This window comes from Talaromyces rugulosus, chromosome II (assembly GCF_013368755.1).
Source record: "Talaromyces rugulosus chromosome II, complete sequence".
In the NCBI taxonomy this organism is placed as follows: Eukaryota; Fungi; Ascomycota; class Eurotiomycetes; order Eurotiales; family Trichocomaceae; genus Talaromyces; species Talaromyces rugulosus.
In genome coordinates, this window is record NC_049562.1 from 3347125 (window position 1) to 3358840 (window position 11716).

Consider the following 11716-nt stretch of genomic DNA (forward strand, 5'->3'; position numbering starts at 1 on the left):
ACTCAAATATCATTTGGTTGATGCATTATGCTCAACAGCTATTAAAAGTACCGGGCTAGACCTTTAGTGTATTAGAGTGTAAAAAATGATCAGTCACATTAAGGCTAACATCTTCAGTGTCTTTTTTTCTTATCATATTTAGATTTTATAGATCCGACGTTTGAGAATTATTCATATTTTCTATACAGTATTCTTCCTTGGCTGAATACCTCCGCCATTTACCGGATTGGAGAATACCTCTCTGATTACACGAGGTAACGAGGTTAGCAAGAGCTGCAAAATTTCAAAAAACCTTGCGGTTTCTTGATGTGTATTGCCTGCTCAATTGCAGTCATATGAGAGGAGGCCTCGAAAATGATAGCTGGTATGAGCCTTGTCGAGGGATAGTCGACCGGCGGATGGTAATTATGTGTCGGCCATCTTCAAACCTCCACAGAAGTCAAAGGAGTTGCATGTAAATACAACCTAGTCCATAATTTGATGTCAAGAAACGTTGTCTTGGTTATCAAGTCGTCATGACGAGATCATTTTCGATCATCCCGGGGCATTTTCATACCCATCATACCAAGAATATTACCGGCGGGGCCAGGCATACCACCCTGGCTTTGTAAGCTCTCAAGAAGGTTTTTGGCAAGATTCACGTTGATAGGGTCCTCATCGTCGAATTCGGCTTCCTCGCTTTGCGGTTGCTTTCCTTTGCCTTTCACAGATTTCGAACCTTCCCCTCTTCTTTGACCGTTAAGATCCAAAATTCCAGTTGGCCTAAGCTCCGCCTCCATTTGTCGAGATAGTTCCTCGATTTCCTTGCCTTCATCGTCCGAGGAGATCTCTTCGATCTTTCCGCTAGGCCCCGCTGATTTGGACTGGGCCTTGTTGGGCTGGGCCTTGGATCCAAAACCGGAAGGCATCCCCATCATTTCTTTCATCATTTTCGAAAACTCTTCCTCATCAAAAGACAAGTCTTGGTCCTCACCCTCACCATCACTACTTAATTCATCATCTTCGTCGTCGTCATCTGTGTCCGAACCATAGAGGTCTACCCCTTCGAAGTCGGCAGATTCATCATTAAGAAATTCTTCAAATCGTGCAACAATCCTTTGAAGGTTTTCTTGGGCACTCTGATCGCCAAAAGCCCCCGGTTTCGAGCCTTCACCTGTAGCTTTTCCCTTCAACTCGCTGTCAAGATCTTCATAACTAATATCCATCCATTTCTCGTCGTCCTGCTGGTGGTTCCATTCTTTTTTGATCTCCTCATCCGTAGGAAGGGTTTCATCTCCACTATCGATATCTTCAAGCAAGAGCTTTATCTCTCGCACTGACGGCTTATCTTGATTCTGTGGATCGCTTAGAAGCATTTCAAACCCACATGACACCTTCATTCCAGCTTCGGCTTTGGTATACGCGTCACTTTCCGTCTTTGTAGGAAGTTTCTTCGTCCATTCCGCAGGGGCAGGGAAGTCCTGGCTCTTGAGTTGAGCATATCCCACTCTCGTAAACTGAACACTGACAGTAACAAGATCACTAGGGGGAAATAGTAGATTTCCCGCCCTTTTGGCTTTCAACGATCGTAGGGCAATCGGGTCACGAATATAAAATGCTTCGACTACTGGGGAGATGTAGGCCGGCTTTTGGTGAAGAAGATACGCGACTTTCCGCGGAATCGTCACTTGTGCGCGATGTAGGTTTTCGTTGATCTGTTTTGGATATTTTCGTAAACGGTAGAAAGCATCCTCTTCAATGATCGAGGAATGCATTATCCGGCCGGGTTCCTGGACGATAATTTTCATTGCTTCGTCAAGCGAAATCTTCTCCGTCACTCGTTCACTATCCCGTTTCGGTTTGATGATAATCAAGCGACCGTCATTCACCCAGACCTGAAAAAAAAAATCCATCAGCACGAAATTTTTTAACCCTCAAATCATACACGCAACTCACCCTATTGTCTGCTACCTGTGGCTCCAGCCAAGGCGGTAGCTTCGCGGCAGCTTCGATAAGTAGAAACTCGCCATCACTGTCAAAAACCCGAACCCACAAGTCTTTATATTTCTTGGTCAACTCTCGTAACAGATAAACAATGACCCATTCGTCTTCGATGGAGTCGCCAAAGCTCGTTCGCCCCTGGAGAAATGTCTTGCCTGGTCCATTATTAGCGGAAGACGGAAATGAAAAAAATTCGGCCGGGGCTTAAGAGAATCGGCATACCATCTTCCTTCGTAATTTGAAGCCCGAAAGCTTCGCGCTGCCAAATATAGTGTTTCAAAAGATCCTTCACCAACTCCGAAGCAGTTTTCTGAACCTCTTGAAGTCGCGCGCGTGCGAGAGCAACCGCATCTGCCGACGCGGGGGTGGGGTTTGATGAAATCAAGTATAACGAATATTCAATCGCATCGTCGGGAAGTTGCGGACGGGGGATCGGTCGGAAGGTCGATTTGAACCATTCGAGGTCTTCCTCTGACATTGGCGCCATTATTATGCCAGACCGGATGTAGAGCTTCGCCACCGTTCTTCTTTGAAGTCGGCTGGTGGTGACTTCATCGATAAAATTGGCCGGAGCCAGAGATGTTCCGGGCCGGACAGATACCAGCGAAACGCAGATCGCCAGCGCGCTAGACCACATCGGGCTAAACATCAACATGGCGGAACGGAAAGACGCGCGAAGCAATCGATATGCTCTTGCATCAACACGCCCGCGACACACTCGATTCTCCACGTCGAAACGCTGGATCCTCCAAGAACAACCATTTTTGTTTATAGTAATGTTGGTTGTCTAGATTAACTCTTACTCTGTATAGTTTTTTCGCCCACATATATTATTCCCCAGCGGGGAATTTACCGATTAAACTATGCCGCTGCCGTATATTGACACACCGCGCACCGAGATCGACGCAAATGCTACGTACCTGACAAACGGTCTACGAAGTGCTTACCGCAACAATTTGTCTGCCTTGGACTCGGTGGAAAATACCTTTCTAACGCCATCGAAAGAGGACGATATCATCAAGAGCATTGAGAATGGGCGGCGCGCTTCCCACAGAGTCAGCTTGAACACGCCTCGAGTATCTGGCTCAGGCGCTCGAACAACGCGCAATGCACTGAACGATCGGAAAAACCTGCCGTCTGCAGCGCCGGCAAAGGGCGAATTCACGCCGATGATGCGGAGCGTCACGCGGAACAACTACATTCGAAACATGTCAGCGGTGAGAGCCAGTGCTGTTCCCAAGACTCCGGCATACTTGAGAGAGGGCAACCGAAGCAACATAAATACCCCGGGGCTTCCTCAGGTAGATATGACTTATATGTCCGAAGAAGGTGCAACGGGTTCATTAGGCATCGATGACATTACACCTCTGCCCCAAGTCGCCAGCAGTAGTGCGCAAAGCACACCATTGCCACATTTATCGCGAAAGGGGGATGCTGGAGGGGTATTGGGCAACGACCCAAATATGCTGTCGTTGAAAGAACAAGAAAATGTAGGCAACCTTGATCCCGATTCTTGACCAAGCTGTTCTAAAAACAATCGCTTCTCCCAGGCAATCAACAAACTCGACAAAGAAAATTTTGGCTTGAAACTGAAAATCCATTATATGCAAGAGGCCCTAAATCGTGCAGGCCCAGAGCATAACCAAGCAGCTTTGAAGGAAAATACCGAGCTAAAAGTGGCCAAGGTCACCCTGCAGCGGGAAATAAGTCGCTACAAAAAAAACCTTCACTCGGCCGAACGTGATTTAGAAGCATATCGACTTCAACTACAGGAGTTGAGCGAGAAGGCTAAACGGAGACAAGCGGAGGAAAGTGTGCAGCGTGAGATGGACTGGATGCGCGAAGAGATTGCAACCCGAGAGACGCAAGTGACAAATCTCCAAGAAGAATTACGAAACGCCAAAGAGAGAGAGTCAGACGAAGCTGATAGGCTGCGAGACGAAGTTGAGGATCTCGAGGCAGCCCTGCGAGAAAAGGAACGCATCATCGACCAAAAAGACGACATCATCGACAATCTCAAAGACGCAGAGAAAGATAATGACGCTGTTGGAGAGCTAGAAACCGAATTGGAGCGCACCAAGAAACGCTTGGAAGAGCTCGAAAGTGATTTGGATCAAGCCAAGGCGGATGCGCGAGAAGCCAATCAAAGCCAACAACTAGCCGTGCAAGAAAAGGACAAGGCAGAGGAAAACCTCAAGGAGCTCCAGGACGAAATGGCAAACAAATCGTTCTCCACGAAAGGTCTCAATCGTCAAATTGAAGAGAAGGCTGCAGAACTTGAAGAAGATGTCCATCAATTACGCCAAGAACGTGATGAACTCAAGGAGGACTATGCCGCCAAAGAACGTCGAGAGGAATTTTTGGAGGACCAGCTGCAAGAGATCCAGCGGGAGCATGCTACTACCATGGAAACTATTGGTGAACAAAATGAGAATTTACAGCAATGTCAAACAGAACGTGATGAGGCATTGAACAGACTCAGGGAAGTTCTGGACGATCTCGACCGCAAAGCAGATGAAAAGGAGCTCCTTCAGACCCGTCACAGTGCTTTGACAGATGAATCCGCTGGGCTGCAGCGAGAACTAGCTAACGCACAATCTTTGATTCGTCGGCTCGAGGAAGACATTGACGATGAGAAACAGCGCAGTCTTAACAACAACCACGACCTTCGAGCACAACAGAAAGAAGAAGTGGAGCGCTTACAAGAGGAGATCGAATCTTTACAGCAGGAGATTGAAGATAAGGAAGGTGAATTTGCACTTGAGCACGATCGATGGGAGAGTGCAAGACGAACTCTCCAGTCCCAGAAAGAACGGCTCGAGGAGCAAGCTGCAGGACATCAACGCCTGATTCAGCAGCTCCAGGATGTTGAGATAACGGCTTCTGGTCGTGAAACAAAGCTACAGGAAATTTTCGACACTGAAAACAACCGACACTTGCAAGAAGAAGCTGTTCTTAGCCGCCAAGTCAAGGATATGGATGAAGACATCATTTCTAAGAGGCAAATTATCAGCGACCAACGAAGCGAGCTGCTTACAATTCGGGAAGAGCTTCGGGTAAGCCGACGAGAAGAGGAGACCTTGAAGGACAGGATAAAAGCTTTGGAAGATGAAGTTACGATCCTTCAAGCAAGCTTGCGAGAAGAGAAGGAGTATTCCAAAGGACGTGCTCTCAGGGGTGTGTCTGACCAGGAAAATCAATTGCAAAAGGTCCTCAGCGAGCGTCAAGGGCTTCGAGATCAGTTGGCAAACGCAAATGTTGAGCTACACAACCTTCGCACATCGACCACGGAAGTCGAAGCCGAACGTGATATGCTCCAGAAAGAAATCGACCGTATCGGAAGCAAGACTACTGGAGACAAGCACTTTGACCAGGAAAAGATCGAACTTCGCAAGGCCAAGCTTCGGCTCGAAAATGAACTCCAGCGACTCAATGATGAAAAGAAATCCTTGGCAGAAGCACGAGACTCGCTCGAGAATGCACTGAATGCGGAAATTGAACGATCGACCGCAGAGGAGAACAGACTCGCAACCGAAATCGCCCAATTACAGGATAGACTACATGCCCAATCCGGTACACGAGATCGAGAGTTAACACTAGCAAGAAGCAAAGTTCAAAACTTGGAGAAACGGTTGTCTGAGCTTGAAAATTCGCTAGAGCAACAGCAGCCGGCCAATGCAGATGCTTCGACTGCCGAGATTTCAATACTTCGTCAGAACCTTGACGAGTCCCGCAAACGAGAAAAGGCCTTGGTTGAACGTGAAACAGACTACAGAAAGTCGGCGCGTGAGCAAAGGGCCAGAATTTCGGAACTGGAACAGGAGCTTCATGAAGCTCAGATGAAAAAGCTCGACCTTCGATCCCCCGAAAAGTCACCATCCGGTAAACTACAAGACGAACTACGATTATTACGCAAGAAATTGGCAGAGGCGCAAAAACACACCAACGACCTCAAGATTAAAAACCGGGAATTAGAGCGGGGAGGTGGCCAGGATGAGGAGCGTAGGGATCTTCATGAACTGTTGAGGTCATCAACAATAGAAGCAGAGACGCTAGCGCTGAAGCTTTCTGACCAAGATGCCCGGGTTATTGACCTTAAGGCGACCCTGCAAAGAATTCGTGAAGAGCGCGCTTCTGCTATCAAGGAGGCGAGCAAGGCCCATCAGAAAATTGAGATTTTGCAGGACCGCTACGAGAAAATCCAGGATGACATGGCTGCTAAGCCAGACCATAAGGGCCGGCATGAAAAGGAACTTCGGGGGCTCGGCAAGGAAATTGTCTGGCTCAAAGCCAGGCTTAAGCGAGAAGAGAAGTTCCGCAGGGATCTTGCATGGAGTAAAGGACTAATGGAGCTCGGCGAGCGGGTCCGGGTTGCTTGGTATGTGACGCTTTTCTATCGAGAAAAAAAAAAAGACATTATGCTAACCGGTGACCAGTAACGAGGCTGATCTCCGCATGATCGCCCAAATGGGCATCAAAGCTCCCGAGTCAAGTAAACTGCATGACGCCCGCCGTAAATTCAAAACGGCAGGTCTTTTGGTTGTGGCAACCATCCGAATGCAACGTATGAGTCAAGAGTGGTGTAAGACGCGTAAAATCGGCGAAGGCCTTCAACGCGCCAAGACAGAATTGTTGCGAAGGCGAGACAGTCAACGATCAGGTAAATCGAGGTGAAGTTGGTGAATTTGCTACTTTTTGGTAAAAAGTCTTGGTTGAGAGTACTTTTGGTTGGACACAGCATTGGCGTTGGGACTATTTCATATTGATTCTTTGCGTAAAGATTCCCAAGTGTTGTTTTTTTGTCTCTTGTTTTTTGTTCTTTTATTATTCCTGCACTATCAATGACGATATCAATGAAGCAGCAATAGTGATGACATGTATATAGCTTTAAAGTAGATTGTGGAAGTTTTGATTGTGTTTCCTGACACTGAAAAGGGCATTTTGAAAAATGAAACATCAATCTATGCAATCACTATATACAAAAACGTAGTAGATCCTTCTATAATTACAGGATTGGACCCAAGCTCCTTAAGCAAAACCAGCGGTGACGACCCAGCTAGCATCATCGTTAAACAAGTTGGTAGCGTCAAAGTTAAAGGGACCACCGTTGCTCGCGATATAGCCCAAGCCATTGTACTGGCGCCAGTAGCGTGCAGGATAGCTCCAGGATCGGATGGTGTTATTACCTTCAGAGTTGAGACTGGCCTGCGGGCAGAAAGTTGCGTCTTCTCCGAAGCCCTTGCTGTCATCGTTCGCGTTGACCTTGAGTTGGTAGCTGGAGTGGCGGATGAAGCTTCCAGGCGTATCAACAGACTCGAATGAGAAGCAGTCACTGTTGGCAAGACCCGTGCGGACGGTCCAGCTAGCTGCTTGTTTATCGGCGTCGCTGCTGGATGAGGTGACAACTGCGGTGTGGACAGTATCACCGTCGTGGGAAATGTACTTTGTGGTGCAGCAGGCGGTGGTAGCGCGCAGAGAGATAGTAGAGTTCGTGGAGACAGGAAGGTCTGGACCAGTGGTGAGAGATGTAGTAGCGTATTTGGCAGCGACGATGTTGGCTTGGACAGCATCCTCGGTCTCGTTTGATGGGTAACCGGTAGTCATGACACCTTCGTAGAATGTACCCTGGGCTTTGTTGCTGTTGTCACCTCCAACACCAAGGACAATGGCACCTTCTTTGATCATCGGCGAGTAATCACCGGATGGGCGAATACCGCTGTAGTAGGTCGTCAAGTTTCCGGTCGTAGAATCACCACCACGGAGTGACCACTTATTGGCTCCTCCCTTGAGAATAGAAGTGACGAAACGAAAGTCAATAGACACGTCGTCCGGACTGTTGGTGGGATCGTAGCCAGAGAACAGACCATCCTCGAGATCAGCCATGACCCAAGGACCAAGGCCGGAGCCCCAACCGGAGAGGTTGTGAGAGCCAAAGTAGATGGCCTCCATAGCGCCAGCGCCGGGGTCTATGTTGTCCGTCTCCCCGTTGCCGTAATCAAAGCAGCACATGTCGTTGTAATGAGTTCCATCCAAGACTGCGTACATGCCCTCCTCGTCATCATCCGTAGCCGTACCATTGGGCTTGTCGTTACGGTAACCCGTGAATGGTGGGATGAAGACTCCGTATGCCTTTTGCCCGTTCAATGTCACCGGAGCGCCTTCTGCGCTGGACAAGTAATCATAGCCATCGGCTTCGGGGCCGCTATCAGCACCTCCGGGGGGAGCACGAGTGAGATGGTTGCCGTAGCCGGACTGGTCATAGATGGTCGATATCAAACAGGTTGTGCCAGAACAGAAGGAGTCTTGGGCCGAGGCATTGGCAACACCGCCGGCAGATAGAGGCGTGATATCAACGGTCGAGTTGTCAGAGCCACGCGTGACTTCGTAGAGAGAGCCAGTGTACGCGCCGAACAGGGCGCGAGTGGTGCTGTGTGCAGCAACACAGGGCGTGTCGCCAGAGGCATAAATATCACAGGGCCCAGTGATATCGTCGGCAAGAGAGCCTGTAACAGCAAGACAGAGAGCGAGCACGCGCAAGGACGTGAAGCTAGGTCGTGAGAACATCATGATGTTTTGAGAAAACCGCACGACGAAGTATAGCGAACCAGAAAAGGGAAGATTTACGACGTAGGTATGGCTTTAATAGTATTTCTTTTGCCCTTCTAATTATAGTAAGTAGTGGCCTAACAAGTCACAGCCAACACTTCAACTAATGCTCCGGTTTTGAGCGTTACATCGTGTAGGTATGGCCTAGCTTAATTTCTCTAATTCTATTGTCATTCAGCATTAGGCGTTCTCCGACAAAGCTTGGCTCTAGAAGAGGTTGGATCATCCAGTCAAATAATATGCGGAGCCTCGTTTTTGGCCCCAGGTCACCCAACCTCGTAGTTGGTCGCGTGCGCAATTTCTTGCGACGAATTTGGATTTTTTATTTGCGCTCTTCAAGATGTCAACCATTATGAGGAAATGCTGAGAGAGGAGTGAGTAAACCGGGGCTTATATTGTTGAAGTATACATGTATAATAAAGGCTTTCATCTTTGTTGTGGCTCAGATTTGGTTCAACATAAGTAATACGTAGATTTAAGGTCGTATATATTGTCCAATTAGAGTGGAGTATCTCACTGCACTAGGGTCCAAGCTATGATACCCCATTTTGCCTATTGCTGACCATTTTAAAGTGGAAAGGGGATACGTACACAGCCTTAGAGGCTAGGAGACGAGAAAACAAGCATAGTCCGCTCCATATTTAATATTATTAGACCCTGAAGGCTGAAGGCTGAAACAAAAGGAGTCGACTCTTGACCAGCATCTAATTATCCGTACTACGAAGTATTTGCTTGCAAGTTGCCAGTCGTACGAATGCTCCTTATTGACTCTTGTGGCATAATTAATAATAATGGAAAGATGTATAAATCATTTGTCTTATGCATGGAAAAGGCCTGGAAGCCTGGAAGCCTGGAAGCCTTTCTCAGCCACTACTAACCAAAAAGCCATTAGTAGGTTGGTCAGTTCTTATATCCATGTGCAACAGCCTTGACCAACCCAGCCTGTCTCTAGGACTCTATGTACTCCGTAAATAAAGCATAGAAAGATGAGATATTATTGGCTAGACATATTCCAGTTGTCGTTCAAAGAATAAAATTCATAACATACAATGTGCACTTTCCAAATCCTCAACTCATCCAAAACTCCAGTCATCTCAACAATTCAAATATTGAAAAAGAGAGAAAAGGCAAAAAGGTAGAAATAAAACGCCAAGTCCAAACTCACAATACACCAGCAGCATAGCATGAATCGTTTTTGGGCTATGGTCGAGAAAGAAACAAAAGATAGAGAAAAGGGCAACAAATCATGACAACTCATATCTAATAATTTAAAATCGAAGAAAAAGAGAGAGAGAAATTCAGACGCTGTTTTGAATGGCTTCTACTGCTGACTGAAACTGTAGGCTGGGAATTGTTAATATTTATTTATGAGCTGCGGTTTATGATCCTTCACTACCAAACTGCTCGGTCCATTCGGAATTCCTCTCGAGATCTTCTCTGCTGACAGTGGGACGAGAGTTCTGGATAGCCTTCATGAAATCTTTCACAACCAGGGGTGGCTCAAGAAGCTTTTCAGATTCTATGTCCATCCATGACATTTCCGTTGCGCCATTATCACCGGGCGAGCAGGGTGTTAGCTTTTCGATGCCGTCAACCACAACCTAGACCCGTCAGCGAACTATTTCATCGAGACAAAAAAAAAAAAATTTCATACCTGTTTGTAATGTGTCGCAGTTTGGATCTTTCGAATCGGTTGCATCAGTGCGTCTTGAACTGCTATGCTGATATCACTTCCAGAGTATTCTGCGCTGATCTCGGCCAAGTGTCGGTAGTCTGCTTGTGTCAAGTTACACGGCGTAGAGCCCACTGCCAGCGAGAACATTTTCATGCGTGCGTTTATATCGGGTAAGCTGATGTGGATTCTCCGCTGGAATCGTCTTCGGATGGCCGCATCTAATTGCCATGGGATGTTTGTTGCTCCCAAAATCAAGACTCCTTTCGAGTCTTTGCCGACTCCGTCCATCTGAACAAGCAGCTCGGTCTTGATTCTTCGAGACGCTTCAGATTCGCCCTCTCCACGGGGGCCACATAAGGCATCGACCTCGTCAATGAAGATAATTGCGGGTTTGTTCTCCCGGGCCATGTTGAATAATTGCTTCACGAGTCTATACCGTTGCTGTTAGGATCTTCTTCCCAAAAATGTGTTGTGTTTTGTGCTGACCGTTCACTTTCTCCCATCCATTTGGATACCAGATCACTGCTACTGACGCTGAAAAATGTGCTGTTTGCTTCCGTGGCCACTGCTTTTGCAAGATACGACTTTCCGGTACCGGGGGGCCCGTACAACAATATACCCTTCCATGGCTGTCGCTTGCCAGTGAACAGATGAGGGAACTTGATTGGCAATATCACGGCCTCTTTGAGAGCGTCCTTTGCGTTTTCCAGGCCCGCGACGTCCTCCCATCGAATATTAGGCTTCTCCGATAAAATGGCGCCTTGCAAGGCACCTCGCAGCTTCTTTGCTTCTGCATCTTCGCTTTCGTCGTCTTCCTTGCCACTGTCATATTAGAGAACAAGTTAGTATGTGCAAAGATAAACAGAATGGAAATGAATATATAGGTGAAGTGAAGAGTTAAAACGCACGCTTTCCCACCCCCATTTGCCACTTTCCCATTCGCGCCGACCGCGCTTGGTTTCTTCGAATTGTCGCTATTCGCCAAATGATTTTTGAGCTTCTCGGCGCGGTCCATGTACTCGCCGGCCTTGGATCTGATCATCTCCTTGGATTTGGGGTTCTTCTCCCACTTGAGCGCGAGCATGAACAGCTCCAGTGCGGAGTAGTATGTCTGATAAGCCTTTTCATATTCGCCGGCATTGTCGTGTTCGATGGCGTTTTTCACCGTGTCGATCGCTCGGCCCAGGAAATCCGTGTTGCTCATCCTGGGCTATTGTCCAGGAGAGCCCTTTTGTTTAATCGATAGAGTAAATGCTCGTGAAGGTTGGGAGGATGACGACGGGGATGAGGTGTGGGGTTGGCGACTCGGAATGATGGCCGCCTGGGGCGTGAGACTGGATGAGTATATTATTGAATAGTCGAAGGAGGAATTCGAGGGTATGTAGAGTAGAAGACAGCGTAGACGACAGTAAGTTGGCAGGATCGAGGGTTGTTTGCGAAGAGATAGTTGGATGT

The 11716-nt window shown here is 47.7% G+C and overlaps 4 protein-coding genes across 4 annotated transcripts; 1 reads left to right on the forward strand and 3 right to left on the reverse strand.

The window, feature by feature from the left end:
- Nucleotides 1-524: 524 nt before the first annotated feature.
- On the reverse strand, nt 525-2467 carry TRUGW13939_03618 (uncharacterized protein; the record flags this gene model as incomplete). The annotated part of the gene is made up of 3 exons (XM_035486798.1): nt 525-1874; nt 1936-2135; nt 2203-2467. The coding sequence occupies 3 exons, from the start codon at nt 2465-2467 to the stop codon at nt 525-527; spliced, it is 1815 nt and encodes a 604-aa protein (XP_035342691.1).
- Nucleotides 2468-2843: 376 nt separating this feature from the next.
- Nucleotides 2844-6654, forward strand: TRUGW13939_03619 (uncharacterized protein; the record flags this gene model as incomplete). Its single annotated transcript, XM_035486799.1, has 3 exons — nt 2844-3470; nt 3531-6358; nt 6417-6654. 3 exons carry the CDS (start codon nt 2844-2846, stop codon nt 6652-6654), a joined length of 3693 nt encoding a protein of 1230 aa, XP_035342692.1.
- A 354-nt stretch (nt 6655-7008) lies between these two features.
- Nucleotides 7009-8547, reverse strand: TRUGW13939_03620 (uncharacterized protein; the record flags this gene model as incomplete). Its single annotated transcript, XM_035486800.1, has 1 exon — nt 7009-8547. One exon carries the CDS (start codon nt 8545-8547, stop codon nt 7009-7011), a length of 1539 nt encoding a protein of 512 aa, XP_035342693.1.
- Nucleotides 8548-9965: 1418 nt separating this feature from the next.
- On the reverse strand, nt 9966-11465 carry TRUGW13939_03621 (uncharacterized protein; the record flags this gene model as incomplete). Its single annotated transcript, XM_035486801.1, has 4 exons — nt 9966-10187; nt 10241-10691; nt 10748-11083; nt 11170-11465. 4 exons carry the CDS (start codon nt 11463-11465, stop codon nt 9966-9968), a joined length of 1305 nt encoding a protein of 434 aa, XP_035342694.1.
- Between the last annotated feature and the right edge of the window lie 251 nt (nt 11466-11716).